The sequence below is a fragment of the Mytilus californianus genome, unplaced genomic scaffold, assembly GCF_021869535.1.
Source record: "Mytilus californianus isolate M0D057914Y unplaced genomic scaffold, xbMytCali1.0.p SCAF_14, whole genome shotgun sequence".
Classification (NCBI taxonomy): domain Eukaryota; kingdom Metazoa; phylum Mollusca; class Bivalvia; order Mytilida; family Mytilidae; genus Mytilus; species Mytilus californianus.
In genome coordinates, this window is record NW_026262626.1 from 1,082,740 (window position 1) to 1,098,433 (window position 15,694).

Consider the following 15,694-nt stretch of genomic DNA (forward strand, 5'->3'; position numbering starts at 1 on the left):
TAAAATACCTTTCTATATGTACTACCAGTATCCTACATCTGAAACTGCTAATGAAATATTATTTTTATTAATACTTCGTCTTGATAACATTGTGACTTGTACATTTTAACCACGGCATATAAATAAAAACACCGTAAAAAAATATTTCACTAGGTTAAAACTACTTAGAGAAATTAAAAGAAAATGTGAATGTTTCTTTTAATATTTCATTTTCATTCATAATCAATTGTGTATGTACATTTTTACATCGCGATGACCTTGAGGTCACTCCGATGTATTGCTATCGCCTAGATTTCCATTATGTAAATTAGTTTTGGGTTTGTAACCGATCTATAAACATGATAAATATGCGCACATAAACGAGTGCAAAATAACATTCCTTGTCATTTGATATAAATACATCTCTTCAATGAATACTGATAAAAATATTTTTGTTTACAACATAAATTAATAATGTGAAAATGTTTTGTAGTTAGATATATATATATATAAGTAAAAAATCATTGATAATATCCATGCACACGTACCGAAAAATTGTGTTAAAGCATGCGGAAGAATATCTCAAAGAACGTTTTGAGACAGGACCGGTAACTCTGTAATTGTTTTTGCGGGAAAATATGAATGCCTACTCGTATCCAATCTTAGAAAAATCGAATTTTTACAGAAAAGTGTCCACCATGCACTTGCATTGCACTATTATTAGAACAGTAGAATAGAATGATATACAAACGGATGCAAATCATATATATATGTAACTGTTATTTTAATATAATATATAACAACAAATCAGTGTATACTGATTTGTATCACTACAATATAATAGTTATTACGGTGAAGTTGAATTTCCTGTCATTTATTCATCATACTCGCACGCACTTGTCTAGAAAAAAATATATCTCTGTACATTAACCTCAGTTTCAGGTAAAGAGATATGTTGTTTTTTTTCTGAGACAAGTGCTTTTGACCATCCTCAAGAACTTGTGGTCATCCGATGTTCAGTACTTCAGTACTTTGATTTTTTGTATTTGCACAAAACAACACGGGCTTAACAATGTTATGCAAAGCTCTATTCTTCCGGTAGGTTCATCTTAGTATGAAATCAAAAGACAAATTTGCATCCAATTAAAATTAAAAAAAAATAGCTTATTTGTATTGTTCCTTATAAGCTACGACATTTCTCACAAGTATTTATTTATTTTTTAGTTCCACAAATGCAAAAGAAAAATCCTCGCCGATTTTACATTTCAATCCTTTTTACGCAAACATGCCTTCAATTCATTTCATTTTCGTAGTAACCATGATAGTACATTGTATAGTGCGTCAATTGTGTTCATTCACGTGCACAATACGATTATTGTTGTTTTGTTTATATCTTTCGGGGACAATTTGTTTCGTATGTGATACGTTACTTCTGAATGACCAAATGCTTAGCTACTGTATGTTCGTTTTATAGCATGAAAACAAAAGAGAAATGTACAACTTATCATAAATAAAGGCAACAGTAGTATACCCACGGTAGGTATAGTGTCCGGCTAGGATCGTGGTTTTTTGAGTGAATCTGTCCATTTTTTTCGAGTGTAGATCGGGCTTTTTCGAGTGATAAAACATGCGATCAGGTCAATTAACTGCTAATTCGTAATTATAATAGTTTTTTACTTGACTACCCATCTTATTTTGAATACTATACATGTTTTGAGTAACAAAGAAGCACAATTTCCTTGTATTTAACCATCAAATTCAGTGTTTGTTATTGTCCGGGCTTTTTCGAGAGGAACTGTGAAACCGTCCGGGTTTTTAAACAAATGGTCCGGGTTTTTTAACGAAAATTTTATTAAGAAAAAAGGTATTCTTGACTTTAAAAAATGACTTTTCTAGTTTATAAATGTAATTTAATGAATGAAAATATCATATATTCTCAATAAATCACCAAAACATATTACTACTTTGATCAAAATTAACCTTTTTCAATTTAATGCAAATTTTCTGTTCGGAAAACGTTCTACCACAACATTCCAGTATTAAATTAGAAATTATTGGATCCATTATAAAAAGGTCTTTTAATTAGAACATAGTGCAGGTGACTCATAATCTTTAATTTCAACTTCATCTTATGATATTTTTGTTGTCACAGTTAATAATATTTTTCGTGGTGAACCTCGGAGTTTTTATACGGTACGTATTATGGTATACCGTTGTCCGTCCATCGTCAGCATGTCGGACAATAACTCAAAAACGCTGTAAACAATTTAAATGAAACTTCGTGATGGTTTATATCTATTGAGGTATCCTCCCTTTCGAATTTTATAAATTTTAGATTTTAACTTTCCGAGTTATGGGATTTTATTAAACAAACTAGAGGCTCTTTAGAGCCTCTATCGCTCACCTTGGTCTATGTGCTGTAGAGCATATTAAACAAAGGAAACTCTTCTACATTAAAAACAAGAATAGAATTCATGACAAAATTCTCTGCGTTGGTGATAGTGACTTGTTTGTAGATCTTGCTTTACTGAACATTCTTGCTGTTTACAGTTATCTCTATCTATAATGAACTTGGTCCGATGATAAGTTTCAGAGGAAAAGATTTTTGTAAAAAATGTTTGCGTTGCACATGATCCGCTATCTTTAACATTAAAATACAGTTATTAAGCTGCTCAGATTGTGATCTGTTCAACAGCAATTAAAACTCTAGACGTATATATCCGAGCATCACGGGATGACGCAATGTAAAAGTTAACGGACAACGACGGACGGGTACAGCTGAGCTAAAAAGGGGTGATTTTACAGTTTTCGGACAATATTTTTAAAGTGCTTTGAGGAGTTTTCATGAAACGTTGGGGACTGCTTTATATAGAAGAGGGACGAAAGATACCAGAGGGACAGTCAAACTCATAGATCGAAAACAAACTGACAACGCCATGGCCAAAAATAAAAAGACAAACAGACAAATAATAGTACAGATGACACAACATAGAAAACCAATGACTAAGCAACACGAACCACACCAAAAACCGGGGGTGATCTCAGGTGCTCCGGAAGGGTAAGCAGATCCTGCTCCACATGTGGCACCCGTCGTGTTGCTTATGTTATTACAAATCCGGTAAATAGTCTAATTCAGTAAGTCACATTCGTGAAAAGGGAGGGTATTGTAGTTACGACATAAGGAACATATCCGATATCATCTGTGAAACGGTTATTCCATAACGGTCAACCAACTCGTGATGGCGTCCGTAAAATTTACGAAGGGATGACTTCAACTTCACCATTTGGAACTCTTGGTTTAATAGCTTCCTTGTGAGCAGCAATCCTCTATCAAGGAAATCATGATAGGAAACACAAGCCCGGAAATATCGTATCAATTGGGAGATATATACTCCGTATGCAGGCGCTGCTGGAATGTTGCTACATAGAAATGGAAAGTTCACAATTGGGAAGCTGCAATCATCTCGTTTGTCGATTAGGGTTACCTCCCTTTTAGTTTTTTTTGACACTGAGAAATTATTTATAGGTTTCATAACGAGTGAGAATGGATATCGCTTGATATCATCTTGAGTTATTTAATTTCAATATAATAATGAACGAAGCTCCGGCGAGTTTATTATTACTAATCGAATTAAATAACGAGAGGAAATTACTTACTTACTTGCTTACTTGAATTAAAAAACAAGAGTTGATATCAAGCGATACCCCATTCTCACATATTGTTAACCGTATTTGTCTTATGGTCAACACTCTCATTGTCTCAAACTAAAAAATCTGCGAATCGTTGGTCTAGTATTTTGCTCATGAAATGTACATCGTCGTAACCTTTGATGGTCATCAATGACCTAACGAATAGCCAATGGAAATGCCGTAATATCGTGTTATCATGCTGGATAAGCAAATCAAATTAACGCAGATTTTCGTATCACTTTTCGTATCACACTCCGTGCAGTGTGATATGAGAAATGTTTTATTCGTGAAAGAAATATATAATAAGCCACAACCATAAGAGAATGAACTTTATTCTTTGAAAACGCGACGGGCGTATCATGCGCCAAGTCTAAGGCAGATATAAGTAAGCTGTTTATTAAAAAACGTAGTAAGAAACCTACTGGACAGCAGAGAGGAATCAGAAAAATGCATTGTTTTTGTTAGATGTATTTCTATTTGTATCAATCTGATGAGTTAAGCCTTTTTCAACTCATTTTTATAGTTCGTACTTATGTTGTACTGTTACACCACTGTCCCAGGTTAGGGGAGGGTTGGGATCCCGCTAACATGTTTAACCCCGTCACATTCTGTATGTATGTGTCTGTCCCAAGTCAGGAGCCTGTAATTCAGTGATTGTCGTTTGTTGATGTGTTACACATTTATTTTTTCGTTTATTTTTTGTACATAAATTAGGCCGTTAGTTTCTCGATTGAATTGTTTTACATTAATTTTGTCATTTCGGGCCTTTTATAGCTGACTATGCGGTATGGGCTTTGCTCATTGTTGAAGGCCGTACAATGAGCTATAGTTGTTAAGTTTTGTGTCATTTGGCAATCATACCACATCTTCGTTTTTATATGTAATAAAAAATATTCTACTTCGAGAGGTCTGCCCCCCTGCCCCCACAAAAAAACAACAACAAAAAACATTCGCACACTTAATCCGACCAGTTTTTATTCCCATTGACAATAAAATCTGAATTAAATTTCATATATAGTTAACAATGAAATGAATAATTCATCAGCTTAATTCACTATTTGTACGTACGTCTCAATCCAAATTGTCTATTCTTACATTATATTATTGACATCATGAATATATACTGTACATGTAATTTATAAGATGTGACAAACAACAATATATACAAATGACTGATAATTTTTTATAAAGTATAAGTGTTAGTACACCTTTATCAAACTGATGAATGCATTGGTTTCGTGACTTAAAAAGTACATAATGTGAACCCTTTTTATTGTTTTAAACGTAAATACACTGACACATAACATTCTAAGCTATAATAGCAAATTTGTATAATCACTCGATAAAACACGAACGCACTCGAAAAAACCCGGACTGCTCTCGAAAAACCCGAACACATAGAAATGAATTTAGTCTCAAAATGTCGTTTTCAATGCAACAACAAGAATTTTTGTAAAGTGTCTGTATATCTAAGGATATATGGATTCCATGTATGCATTTCCATCGACATTTGCATTGGTATGTGTATAAAAATGGCTTTATTCTGTTTTTTGGAATAAAAGCATTGTAAGGCTAAGTTCAACTTTTTTAACGAAAAATAATGTCGGATTGATAATATCTTTTTATCTCAAATACTAACACACCTTGTATATCCTTGTATATTAAACTCAAGCTTCTATATCACGTCTTGTCAGAAAGGAAGCCTGTTTGTTTACATTTTTGATCATATTCACTCGAAAAGAAGTGGTCACACTCGAAAAAGCCCGATCAAATCACTCGAAAAACCACGATCCTAGCCGGACCCTATACCTACCGTGATACCGCTGTTCGAAACTCATAAATCGATAGAGATAAAAACAAATCTGGGTTACAAACTAAAACTGAGGGAAACGCATCAAATTATTATAATGAGATCCTTATTACATGTAACTACGACATTGTCAGGACAATAACCTAGGATATGATTGTATCCCGTCAGTGTGAAAGAAAATTAAAAGTGGTTCGTGTATTCATCCGTATAAAAGTGGCACATGTATTTATCCTTATATTTTTCATAAGCTGGTACATGATAATTGTGTTGTTCCATAAAGAACATTAATAAATAAAAAAAATATCACAAGCATAATATTTCGACCCCACTATTGGAAAATCAGGCGACAACACAGTATTACAAAAACATTTATTTAATTCTTTTTACTAAGGATTTGACAAACTATACACATCCTTGTTTTTTACGTTCGTAGTAACATAGTACATTCCATTGTCGGTCACAATGTGTCAATCCACGTGTTGTTGTATTTGAATCTTTCGGCCAATGAAGTGAGACGTTACAAGGGGGCTAGGATGAAATTTGAAAAAAAAGGCAGGACATGAGTTTTGAGTAAAAAAAAGGCAGGATGAGCAACTTGGCAAAAAAAAGGCAGGATGACAATTTATGTAAAAAGGTCAGGATAAACTAATAAAAAAAAGGCAGGACCGAATAGAGTGAAAAATAAAAAGGCAGGACAGAGATTACAACAAACAAACAAAAAAGAAAAAATGCAGGACAAAGGTTTTCATCCTAGCTCCCCCCCCCCCCCCCCCCCATAAAAATCAAATGGTAGCTCCCTTAGTTTATCTATTCTTTACAAATTTATTTAGTAACGCTTCATGTACCACAAGATTGCCTTGTTAATGCAAACAATACACCTAAACATCTTGCAGTACCTATATAAAAATAAGAAGATGTGGTATGATTGTCAATGAGACAACTATCCACCAGATTTCCAAATTAAGTAGATGTATGCAGCTATAGGCAATCGTTCGGCCTTCGACAATGAGAAAAAAATCCATACCGTATAGTCGGCTATAAAAGGCCCATTACATAACAAATATGAGACTATTCGATTGAGAAAACTAACGGCCTACTTTAAAACAAAACAATTTATGAAAAGCAAATATGACAGACATGAACCAACGACAAGTCAATAACTTAACTACAGTCTCCTGACTTGGGACAGACACATTATAATGTAGAAGAGAGGCGAAAGATACCAGAGGGACATTTAAACTAATAAGTCGAAAATGAACTGGCAACGCCATGGCTAATAGATATAAGAGGATGTGGTATGAGTGCCAATGAGACAACTCTCAATCCAAGTCATAATTTGTAAAAGTAAACCATTATAGGTCAAAGTACGGCCATCAACACGGAGTCTTGGCTCACACCGAACAGCAAGCTATAAAGGGTCCCAAAAATGACCAGTGTAAAACCATTCAACAAGGAAAACCAACGGTCTAATCTATATACAAAACGAGAAACGAGAAAGACTTATGAACCACATCAACGAACGACACCCACTGAACAACAGGGTGCTGACTTAAGGCATGTGCAAACAAATGCAGCGGGTTTAAACGTTTTACAGCTCTCTCATAATGCTAGCAAGACAAAGGTTTGTTTGGCTTGCTTGCTTTGTTTGTATCAATGTTTGCTCAAGCATTGTAATTAAGATTGACATCTGCAAACAATATAAGTAGGCGGAGTTAAATCTGTGTAAAGGTAAATTTGATTATTTGATAATGTCCAATCAAATTTAAATATAATAAAATTGAGAATGGAAATGGGGAATGTGTCAAAGAGACAACAACCCGACCATAGAGCAGACAACAGCCGAAGGCCACCAATGGGTCTTCAATGCAGCGAGAAACTCCCGCACCCGGAGGCGTCCTTCAGCTGGCCCCTAAACAAATATGTATACTAGTTCAGTGATTATTGACGTCATACTAAACTCCAAATTGTACACAAGAAACTAAAATTAAAAATGATACAAGACTAACAAAGGCCAGAGGCTCCTGACTTGGGACAGGCGCAAAAATGCGGCGGGGTTAAACATGTTTTTTGAGATCTCAACCCTCCCCCTATACCTCTAGTCAATGTAGAAAAAACAAACGTACAACAGTACGCACAGTAAAACTCAGTTTAAGAGAAGTCCGAGTCCGATGTCAGAATAGGAAACAAAAGAAAATAAACAAAATGACAATAATACATAAATAACAACAGACTACTAGCAGTTACTGACATGCCAGCTCCAGACCTCAATTAAACTGATTGAAAGATTATGTCTTCATCATATGAATATCAGGCACAATCCCTCCTGTTAGGGGTTTAGTATTATACCGTCATAAAATATATGAGAAGAACATAACCCGTGTCATGCCAACAACTGGTTTTAGAATAAATATGTTTAATTCCGATGCAAAGACCCTATAAGTGAATCAATATTAAAGCCAAAATATGCAATCTTTAATGACCTGACAACAGTATCGTAACTATATCCCTTCTTAATAAGTCTGTTTAAAGGTTTTGTTAGCTTTTGAGGGGAATACTGACATTTTTGTGCTTTGTAAAGAATATTACCATAAAAGATTGGATGTGAAATACCCGAACGTATAAGATGTCTGCATGTTGAGTTATATTTACGAATGATGTCCTTATAACGATAAAATTTAGTAAATGTTTTGACTAGTTTATGATATCGAAAACCCTGGTGTAATAATTTTTCAGTAATATATAAATTTCTCTCGCTAAAATCTAATATGTTGTTACATACACGAGCGAATCGTACAAGTTGAGATATATAAACACCATAATGTATACAAGTTTAAATCCTCCTTTTTAAGTTGTTTTCAGATTTCAATCTTAATTACAATGCTTGAGCAAACATTGATACAAAAAAAAGCAAGCAAGCCAAACAAACCTTTGCCTTGCTAGCATTATGAAAAGAGCTGTTACAGGCGCCAACCTTCACCCTATATGTATATATACCTTCCTATTTGGCCAAAGCCATGTTTTTGCTAATGCAATAAAGATTCACTCAACATGGAAATAGTAAACAAGAGTGAACAAAGGTCATGGTGAAATGTCTCGCCTGCTATACTTATCACAATTAATTATACAAGACAACAATTAAGACATACATATAATTTCGTGGATAATTTTATATTGAGTATACGTGAAAGTATGCGTAACACATACGGGTATCCAGTATGTTTAATTGATGCTTGAAAAATCTTAAACCTATCCTGAAAACCTGACCTCCCTTCCTCTTATCCCTTACTCCCGGTTTTTGATTGGTAAATATTTTTCAATATTAAAATTTCTGACCCGTGTTTTGTATTCTGTTTCTTTTTATTTTGGCCATGGTGTTCTCTTCTTTTTCTTACAAATGTTTTATCCTCCCCCCCCCCCCCCCCCCTTTTGATGTCTTTTTCCCAATCTCCGGCGCAGCGCTCACATCCGTTCCGTACTTACTTCGTATTGATCGCTACACTGAATAAAACGTGTGGCAGAGGTCATATTCAGTGTAGTGAAGTGTACGGAACGGAAACGAGCGCTGTACGAAGATTGCTTCTTCCCTTTTTGAACTTGGCAAAAAAAAAAGCAAACAAAATATGATTGAACATACTGTTGTAGACGTCGGGTATACTTCAATGAGACTGCAACTCTACGACAAAAACAAATAGCGAGCTTGCTGTGGATTTTAAAACTTCGTAATTCTTTATTTGATCAAATTTGTTTTATCAATTCTTGCCTAATTCATTTAATGACCCACCTACGATGGTATTGGGCATTGTATTTTCCGGTCTTTGTGTCCGTCCGCCCGTTCGTTAGTCTGTCCTGTCTCAGGTTAAAGTTTTGGTTTCATGTAGTTTACCATGACTTTTAGGGCATATTAACTTTGAAACGTAACTCACGTCTTCACTATGATGTGACCTTTTTTTAAATCTAAGCCAAATTAGGATTCTGATCCAAATTGCCTGGTTCACTGAAGATGGAAAGTAAAAGTGTGAGCGGAACATGTTATCCAATGGACATGTATTCTTGTTTAAATCTTTTTATAGATTAAAAGCAATTCATGTAAATGTATCAACTGTTATCAAAGAATCAACTTGATATAATGCCATAAAGGTACAAGTTATCACAATACCCGTGGAACTCCTCCAAATTTTGCAATACTCGGAAACCATTATATGATAAATAATTCATGAGAATGTGTTACTAGATAGCAACAAAACAAAAAAGTCAAAATTGCAGACTCATAGATACACATTCGTTGAGAGATATTCCAGGATCAAACATCTGTTCAGAATAACAAGTTTGTACATGACTGTTTATTTCATTTAACAAACTTAACAACATAAAATAATAAAACATATGAAACATATGAAAAATGGCTTCATTTTAGCTAATCTCAATAAAACATAATATTTAACTGTATGAATATTAAATGACACCGATTAAACTATTGGTTATCGAGTTAATGAAAGACATATCCATGGTGGCAGCACCCGTAAAGTTATAATGCATGTCAAGCTGAAAATGTATTTAAAAGCATTTCCTGTGCACAATACTTGGTCCACATTCATCGTATTCCATCTTTGATATCCACATCTGTTGAAACGTGGATAATGAACCAAGTATGGAACCTCCAATCCACACTGAATACTTTCGTTCTGGTGCAGCAATGATTCTTGTTTTCATTGAACTTGGAACAATAGCGTCCATTTCTTTCTTTAAACGATCAGCAATCCCTGGAAACATAGTGGACCCTCCTGACAAGACAATGTTGTTGTATAAATCTTTTCTAATGTCAATGTCTGACATCATGATTGAATTGTGTATCATTTCATGGATTCCACATGACTCCATTCCTGCAATAAGAAAGTAAACTTTTTGATAATAACCAAAAAAAAATATGACTTATTTTGAAGGTCCATCTTGCTACTTCCTTTTATAAATGAAAATAACACTAAAAAAGTTTTAACGATTTTTTATAGTTTTTTGTCCGAGGCCGTTTTCTAGGTTTTCCTGCATCAGGAACCCTCAAACCCAGAAATTTGAAAGCCAGGGAATTCCGATGACTGAAGTCAAATCTATTTGAATACAGTGTAGGAAGGATTCAAGTATGAGTATCTGTTAATTGTTTACAAGAGAACTGCGCACATTTATCTTTTAATTGAATATCATCGTTACTATCTTTCTTCATTGGTACGAAAACTAAATCAACGAAACGAGAGTAAAACTTGCTTCACTCGTTATTATAATAGATATAGGAAGATGTGGTATGAGTGCCAATGAGACAACTCTCCATCCAAGTTACAATTTATAAAAGTAAACCATTATAGGTGTTTTAATTATTTTTTAAATATGAAGCAATGGCTGGTGTCAAGTTAAGGAACTTACCAGTGAATGATGGCTGAAACATTACTTCTGGACAACGAAAACGTTCATTCCCAATGGTAATAAGGGTTCCATCTGGTAATTCATACGATTTTTCAACCGCAGTTGATTTAGAAGAAGCATCCAATTCTTGTTCAAAATCAAGGGCGGTATAGCACAATTTTTCCTTTATATCTCTCACAACCTCACTCTCGGCCGTTGTGACGAAATTATAACCTCTTTCGTGAAGAATACGCTGTAAATATGCTGTTAAGTCCCGCCCAGCGAGATCAAGTCTTTTAATGGCATGTGGAAGTGCGTATCCTAAAAAAATGACATTTTTGCAATGTAAAAATATGAAAGAATAGATCGTTAGATTGATAAATATTACAGTAAATCTAGAAAACAAATTTTAATAGCCACATTTCGTTGTTTAGAAAGAATACTTATATTTTTATTCTCCTTGAAAAAAAAATTCTTATGTCGTTTGTAAGAGAAAGTAAAGTGTAACATCCATATGCAAACAACAGATCGTGTGTACAATTGGAAATATTGAAAAGTAATGTTCTTTTACTGATTTTTATATCATAGACAATAAACATTTACAATTACCGATAGTATCATCTATTACCAATCATATAAACGATAAATGCCTTTTATTGTTTGCCCAATATTTGCCATACATACCTTCATAGATTGGCACTACATGAGACACGCCATCACCAGCATCTAGGACAATTCCAGTTGTTCTTCCAGTGCCGTATAAGGACAAGACAGCCTGGATGTTGACATAAAAAGCCGGGCTATTAAATGTCTCAAACATAATCTGAAAAAATATTAATATTTGTACAAGAAAGTTTGTATCAATAGTAAGTTTTCGTATCCGACTGTTCTTTAAATAAATAATGTTACTCCTTCTTTTTACGTATTTTAAAATTCAACACATGATTTAATCCTAAGTTGTATCTATATCTACACAACGATAACTATGATGCTTTACCTGAGTCATACGTTCCCTGTTAGCTTTAGGATTAAGTGGAGCCTCTGTCAACATAACAGGATGTTCCTCTGGAGCCACTCTGAGTTCATTATAAAATGTATGATGCCATATTTTCTCCATATCGTCCCAATTTGTAACGATTCCGTGTTCTATAGGATACTTTAAGGTTAACATTCCACGTTTACTCTGTGCTTCATCTCCAATGTAACTATCTTTGGCTCCCATCCCTACCATTACACTCTACAAATAATACAATATAAAAATAAGAAGATGTGGTATGATTGCCAATGAGACAACTATCCACCAAAGTTTAAATGAAATGGATGTAAGCAATTATAGGCAATGCATGTTTTAATCCTTATTCTATGAATCACATTCTTGAAATTAGAACATCGGATATGTAATAATAAAAGATGCCATAACATAAGTACTCCTGAAATGCATTTATATGACATGGCATTCATGGAAATTATTTAGATAAATATTTTTTCAAAAGGAATAATTAATCTTTCAATCAAGTTCGTTTTCTTTTAAGGACAAGTCATTTAATTTTCTCTCTGATTAAAAAAAAAATTATAACTATACAAATTAATCGATGAATACGACTGTTTAATTAAAAAGCAAATCTATTTATTTACATTTATTTATTTTTTTAAATCAACCTTTATTAAATAATCAGCTAACCTGATATCTAGGTCGACCAGTTATGGCGGGAAAAACTGCTCTAGGTGCATCATCTCCGGCAAAACCTGCTTTAACCATTCCGGATCCATTGTCAATGACAACAGCAGCAATATCTTCATCATTTACGTTGAAAGACATGTTTCTGTGTTTTATTACTGCTAAAATATTAAACATTGATCACATAATGGAACATATTTCATGTATTATTAAAAAAAATCAAACTTAAGAAGTAACTAAGTAAACCGCATTTGGCTTTGACGCTCAACTAGTTTAATATAAGCACCAAATGATTAATAAAAATTGACTGGGAGAACAAATATACATTTTAATTTTATCATGAAGCATAAGTAATAAACTTAATTTTCAATAGTACTTACATTATTTTTTTCCTTAATTTGTAACAACACGAATGCCTCTATTTTCTTTAATGCTAATCTACTGAAAAACTGTTCATTTTATACCAAACTATGCTTACTCTTAGTTCTGACTACCGTTTTTTTTCTTATTTCCATATATGGGCAAAGGTTCTTATTGTTGGACATAAATGGATATACATTTATACTTATATTCAGAGAAAGGTCATAACTATTTGTAAACAGGAGTTATGTCCCATTAGCTTTGATTCACAATTTCTTATTACCTGTAATCTATTTTTAACTCTGATTGGAAAAATTGTATGTTATGTAAACAAAGCTAAATCATTACTTATTTAATATATTTGTTTACATTCTGTATATGGGTAAAAGTTTCCAGACAACCGATATTGAAAATCCTTATTCCATATGGAAAATTTCCTTCAGAACCGAGCAAAAATTTAAAAATATAAAGTTAACATGATCAAAAACTAATTCAACGTGAACAGTAAAAATCTAATACAAGAAGAAAAAGAAAACTGCGTAAAAAGATATGAAACTCAAGTATTAAATTAACTAATACACATGAAATATGTTAGAAACTATCTTTACTCTGAAAAAATAAAAAAAAATACTACTTAATTTGTGTTATTATGATAGATCATCATAAAACATTGTGCGGGACAAATTTCCCATTCCAGAATTGGCAAATCTGACTTTGTTGTTTTAGGGAGCTACCATTTGATTTTTATGGGAGGGCTAGGATGAAAAATTTTGTCCTGCATTTTTTTTTAGTTGTAATCTCTGTCCTGCCTTTTTATTTTTCACTCTATTCGGTCCTGCCTTTATTTTACTAGTTTATCCTGACTTTTTTTTACCTAAATTGTCATCCTGCCTTTTTTTTTTTGCAAAGTGTCTCATTCTGCCTTTTTTTTTTACTCAAAACTCCTGTCCTGCCTATTTTTTTCAAATTTCATCCTAGCCCCCCGCCCCCCCCCCCCCCCCCCCCCCCCCCCCCCCCATTAAAATCAAATGGTAGCTCCCTTACAAGATAACAAAAAAAAAAGCATTTACCAAGTGATAGAGAATTAAAAAAGAAAAATTTTCCCACATGTCCTAACATGTCACTGTTGCAGGTGATTAAAAGAGAGGCGAAAGATACCAAAGGGACATTCAAACTCATAAGTCGAAAATAAACTGACAACGCCATGGCTAAAAAAGAAAAAGACAAACAGACAAACAATAGTACACATAATACAATATAGAAAACTAAAGACTGAGCAACACGAACCCCACCAAAAACTGGGAGTGATCTCAGGTGCTCCGGAAGAGTAAGCAGATCCTACTCCACACGTGGCACCCGTCGTGTTGCTCATGTTAGTACAAACCCGGTAATAAGTCTAAATCGGTAGGTCACATTCGGGGAAAGGGAAATGGGATTGAAGTTACGAAATTTGGAACATATCCGCTATCATCTGTGAAACGGATATTTCATAACGGTCAACCAACTCGTGATGGCGTCCGTACAATTTACGAAGGAATGATTTCAACTTCACCACTTGGAACTCGTGGTTTAATAGCTTCCTTGTGAGCCGCAACCCTTTATCAAGGAAATTATGATAGGAAATAATCATGATAGGAAATAAAAGTACATTGGACATTCTCAATTTCACAAGGCAATGTTTGTTCCCAAGGGATCTAATTTTTCTTTTTCCAATGGGAACATATGTTTTTCCTTTATGAATTTTCGGAATTTTCGGAATTAATGTGTAGAGCTATGAAATAACGTAACGAACTGATGTGTACTAATAATCGGGATCAGTTTTTAACATTTTCGTTTCGATAACAAAATATATATAATACCCATTCTTTGTAACCACTTAAACTTTTTCGGCACACATAGTCACCGATCTTTCTGAAAATGGGCTGAGGTGTAGAGCCTAATAGCCTAGTCCGAAAAATAATGCCAACCGATATATATATTTGGTTGGTTACCATGGTAACAGAGGAGAAAGTTGGGATTTTTGAAAAAAATACAATATTTGGTGTAGTGTTGTGATATTATTCGGCTACATCTATTAAAAAGAAACACAAGAACAATTAATTTCAGTCTTGTTTTTATCAAAAATCAAAAAAAAGTTATGGGGAAACCTAGAAATGTGTGAAATTTATTTCAAAAAAATTATCATTTTGCAATATTCCTTACTAAACAAATTATCTTCCTTTGGTCTATTTAGAACTCTTCAGTGCATAGCTGTAAAAAATGTTCAGTGAAAATAATTTTGCAGAAAGCTATTTGCTACCAAAACTTTAAATTTACTGAATTTCGTGTTAAAACTTCTTGTAGCAAAACATTTTTGAGTGTCAAAGAAATTCATTGGGATAAGATGATAATGTTGTTCTCAGATTTGGGTTACCTGTTGTGTGAATTTGTGTCCTGTCATGATATTGATAATATTGTAATTTTTGAAGACTATTTACTTGAAGTAAACAATCGTGAATACAGTAGACAGCGAACGGTTAATCGTTTAATATACCATCCAGTTTAGCAGTTCACAACAATTAATCTAAGAACGAAACACCACCATTTGAAGGAGCAACAGGTCCAACATGTCTTCACGGCAAGAAGCATTGTACTTTCGATTGGCCCAGGTTAGTATAGCTCAAATTTATTGTTTACATCATTTCTTTTTATCCCCACAAAAATGACAACATCTATATCTACATAATACTTCTTAACGTCAATATGCTGAAGATTACAAAATAACAACATTATTTTTAAGGGGACAA

General features: G+C 33.7%; 1 protein-coding gene across 1 annotated transcript; it reads right to left on the reverse strand.

The window, feature by feature from the left end:
• Positions 1–9,810: 9,810 nt before the first annotated feature.
• Positions 9,811–12,689, reverse strand: LOC127723987 (actin-like). Its single transcript, XM_052230695.1, has 5 exons — positions 12,552–12,689; positions 11,868–12,107; positions 11,555–11,693; positions 10,892–11,191; positions 9,811–10,359 (listed from the first exon to the last, which is right to left on the reverse strand). Exons 1-5 carry the CDS (start codon positions 12,687–12,689, stop codon positions 10,034–10,036), a joined length of 1,143 nt encoding a protein of 380 aa, XP_052086655.1. The 3' UTR covers positions 9,811–10,033.
• Between the last annotated feature and the right edge of the window lie 3,005 nt (positions 12,690–15,694).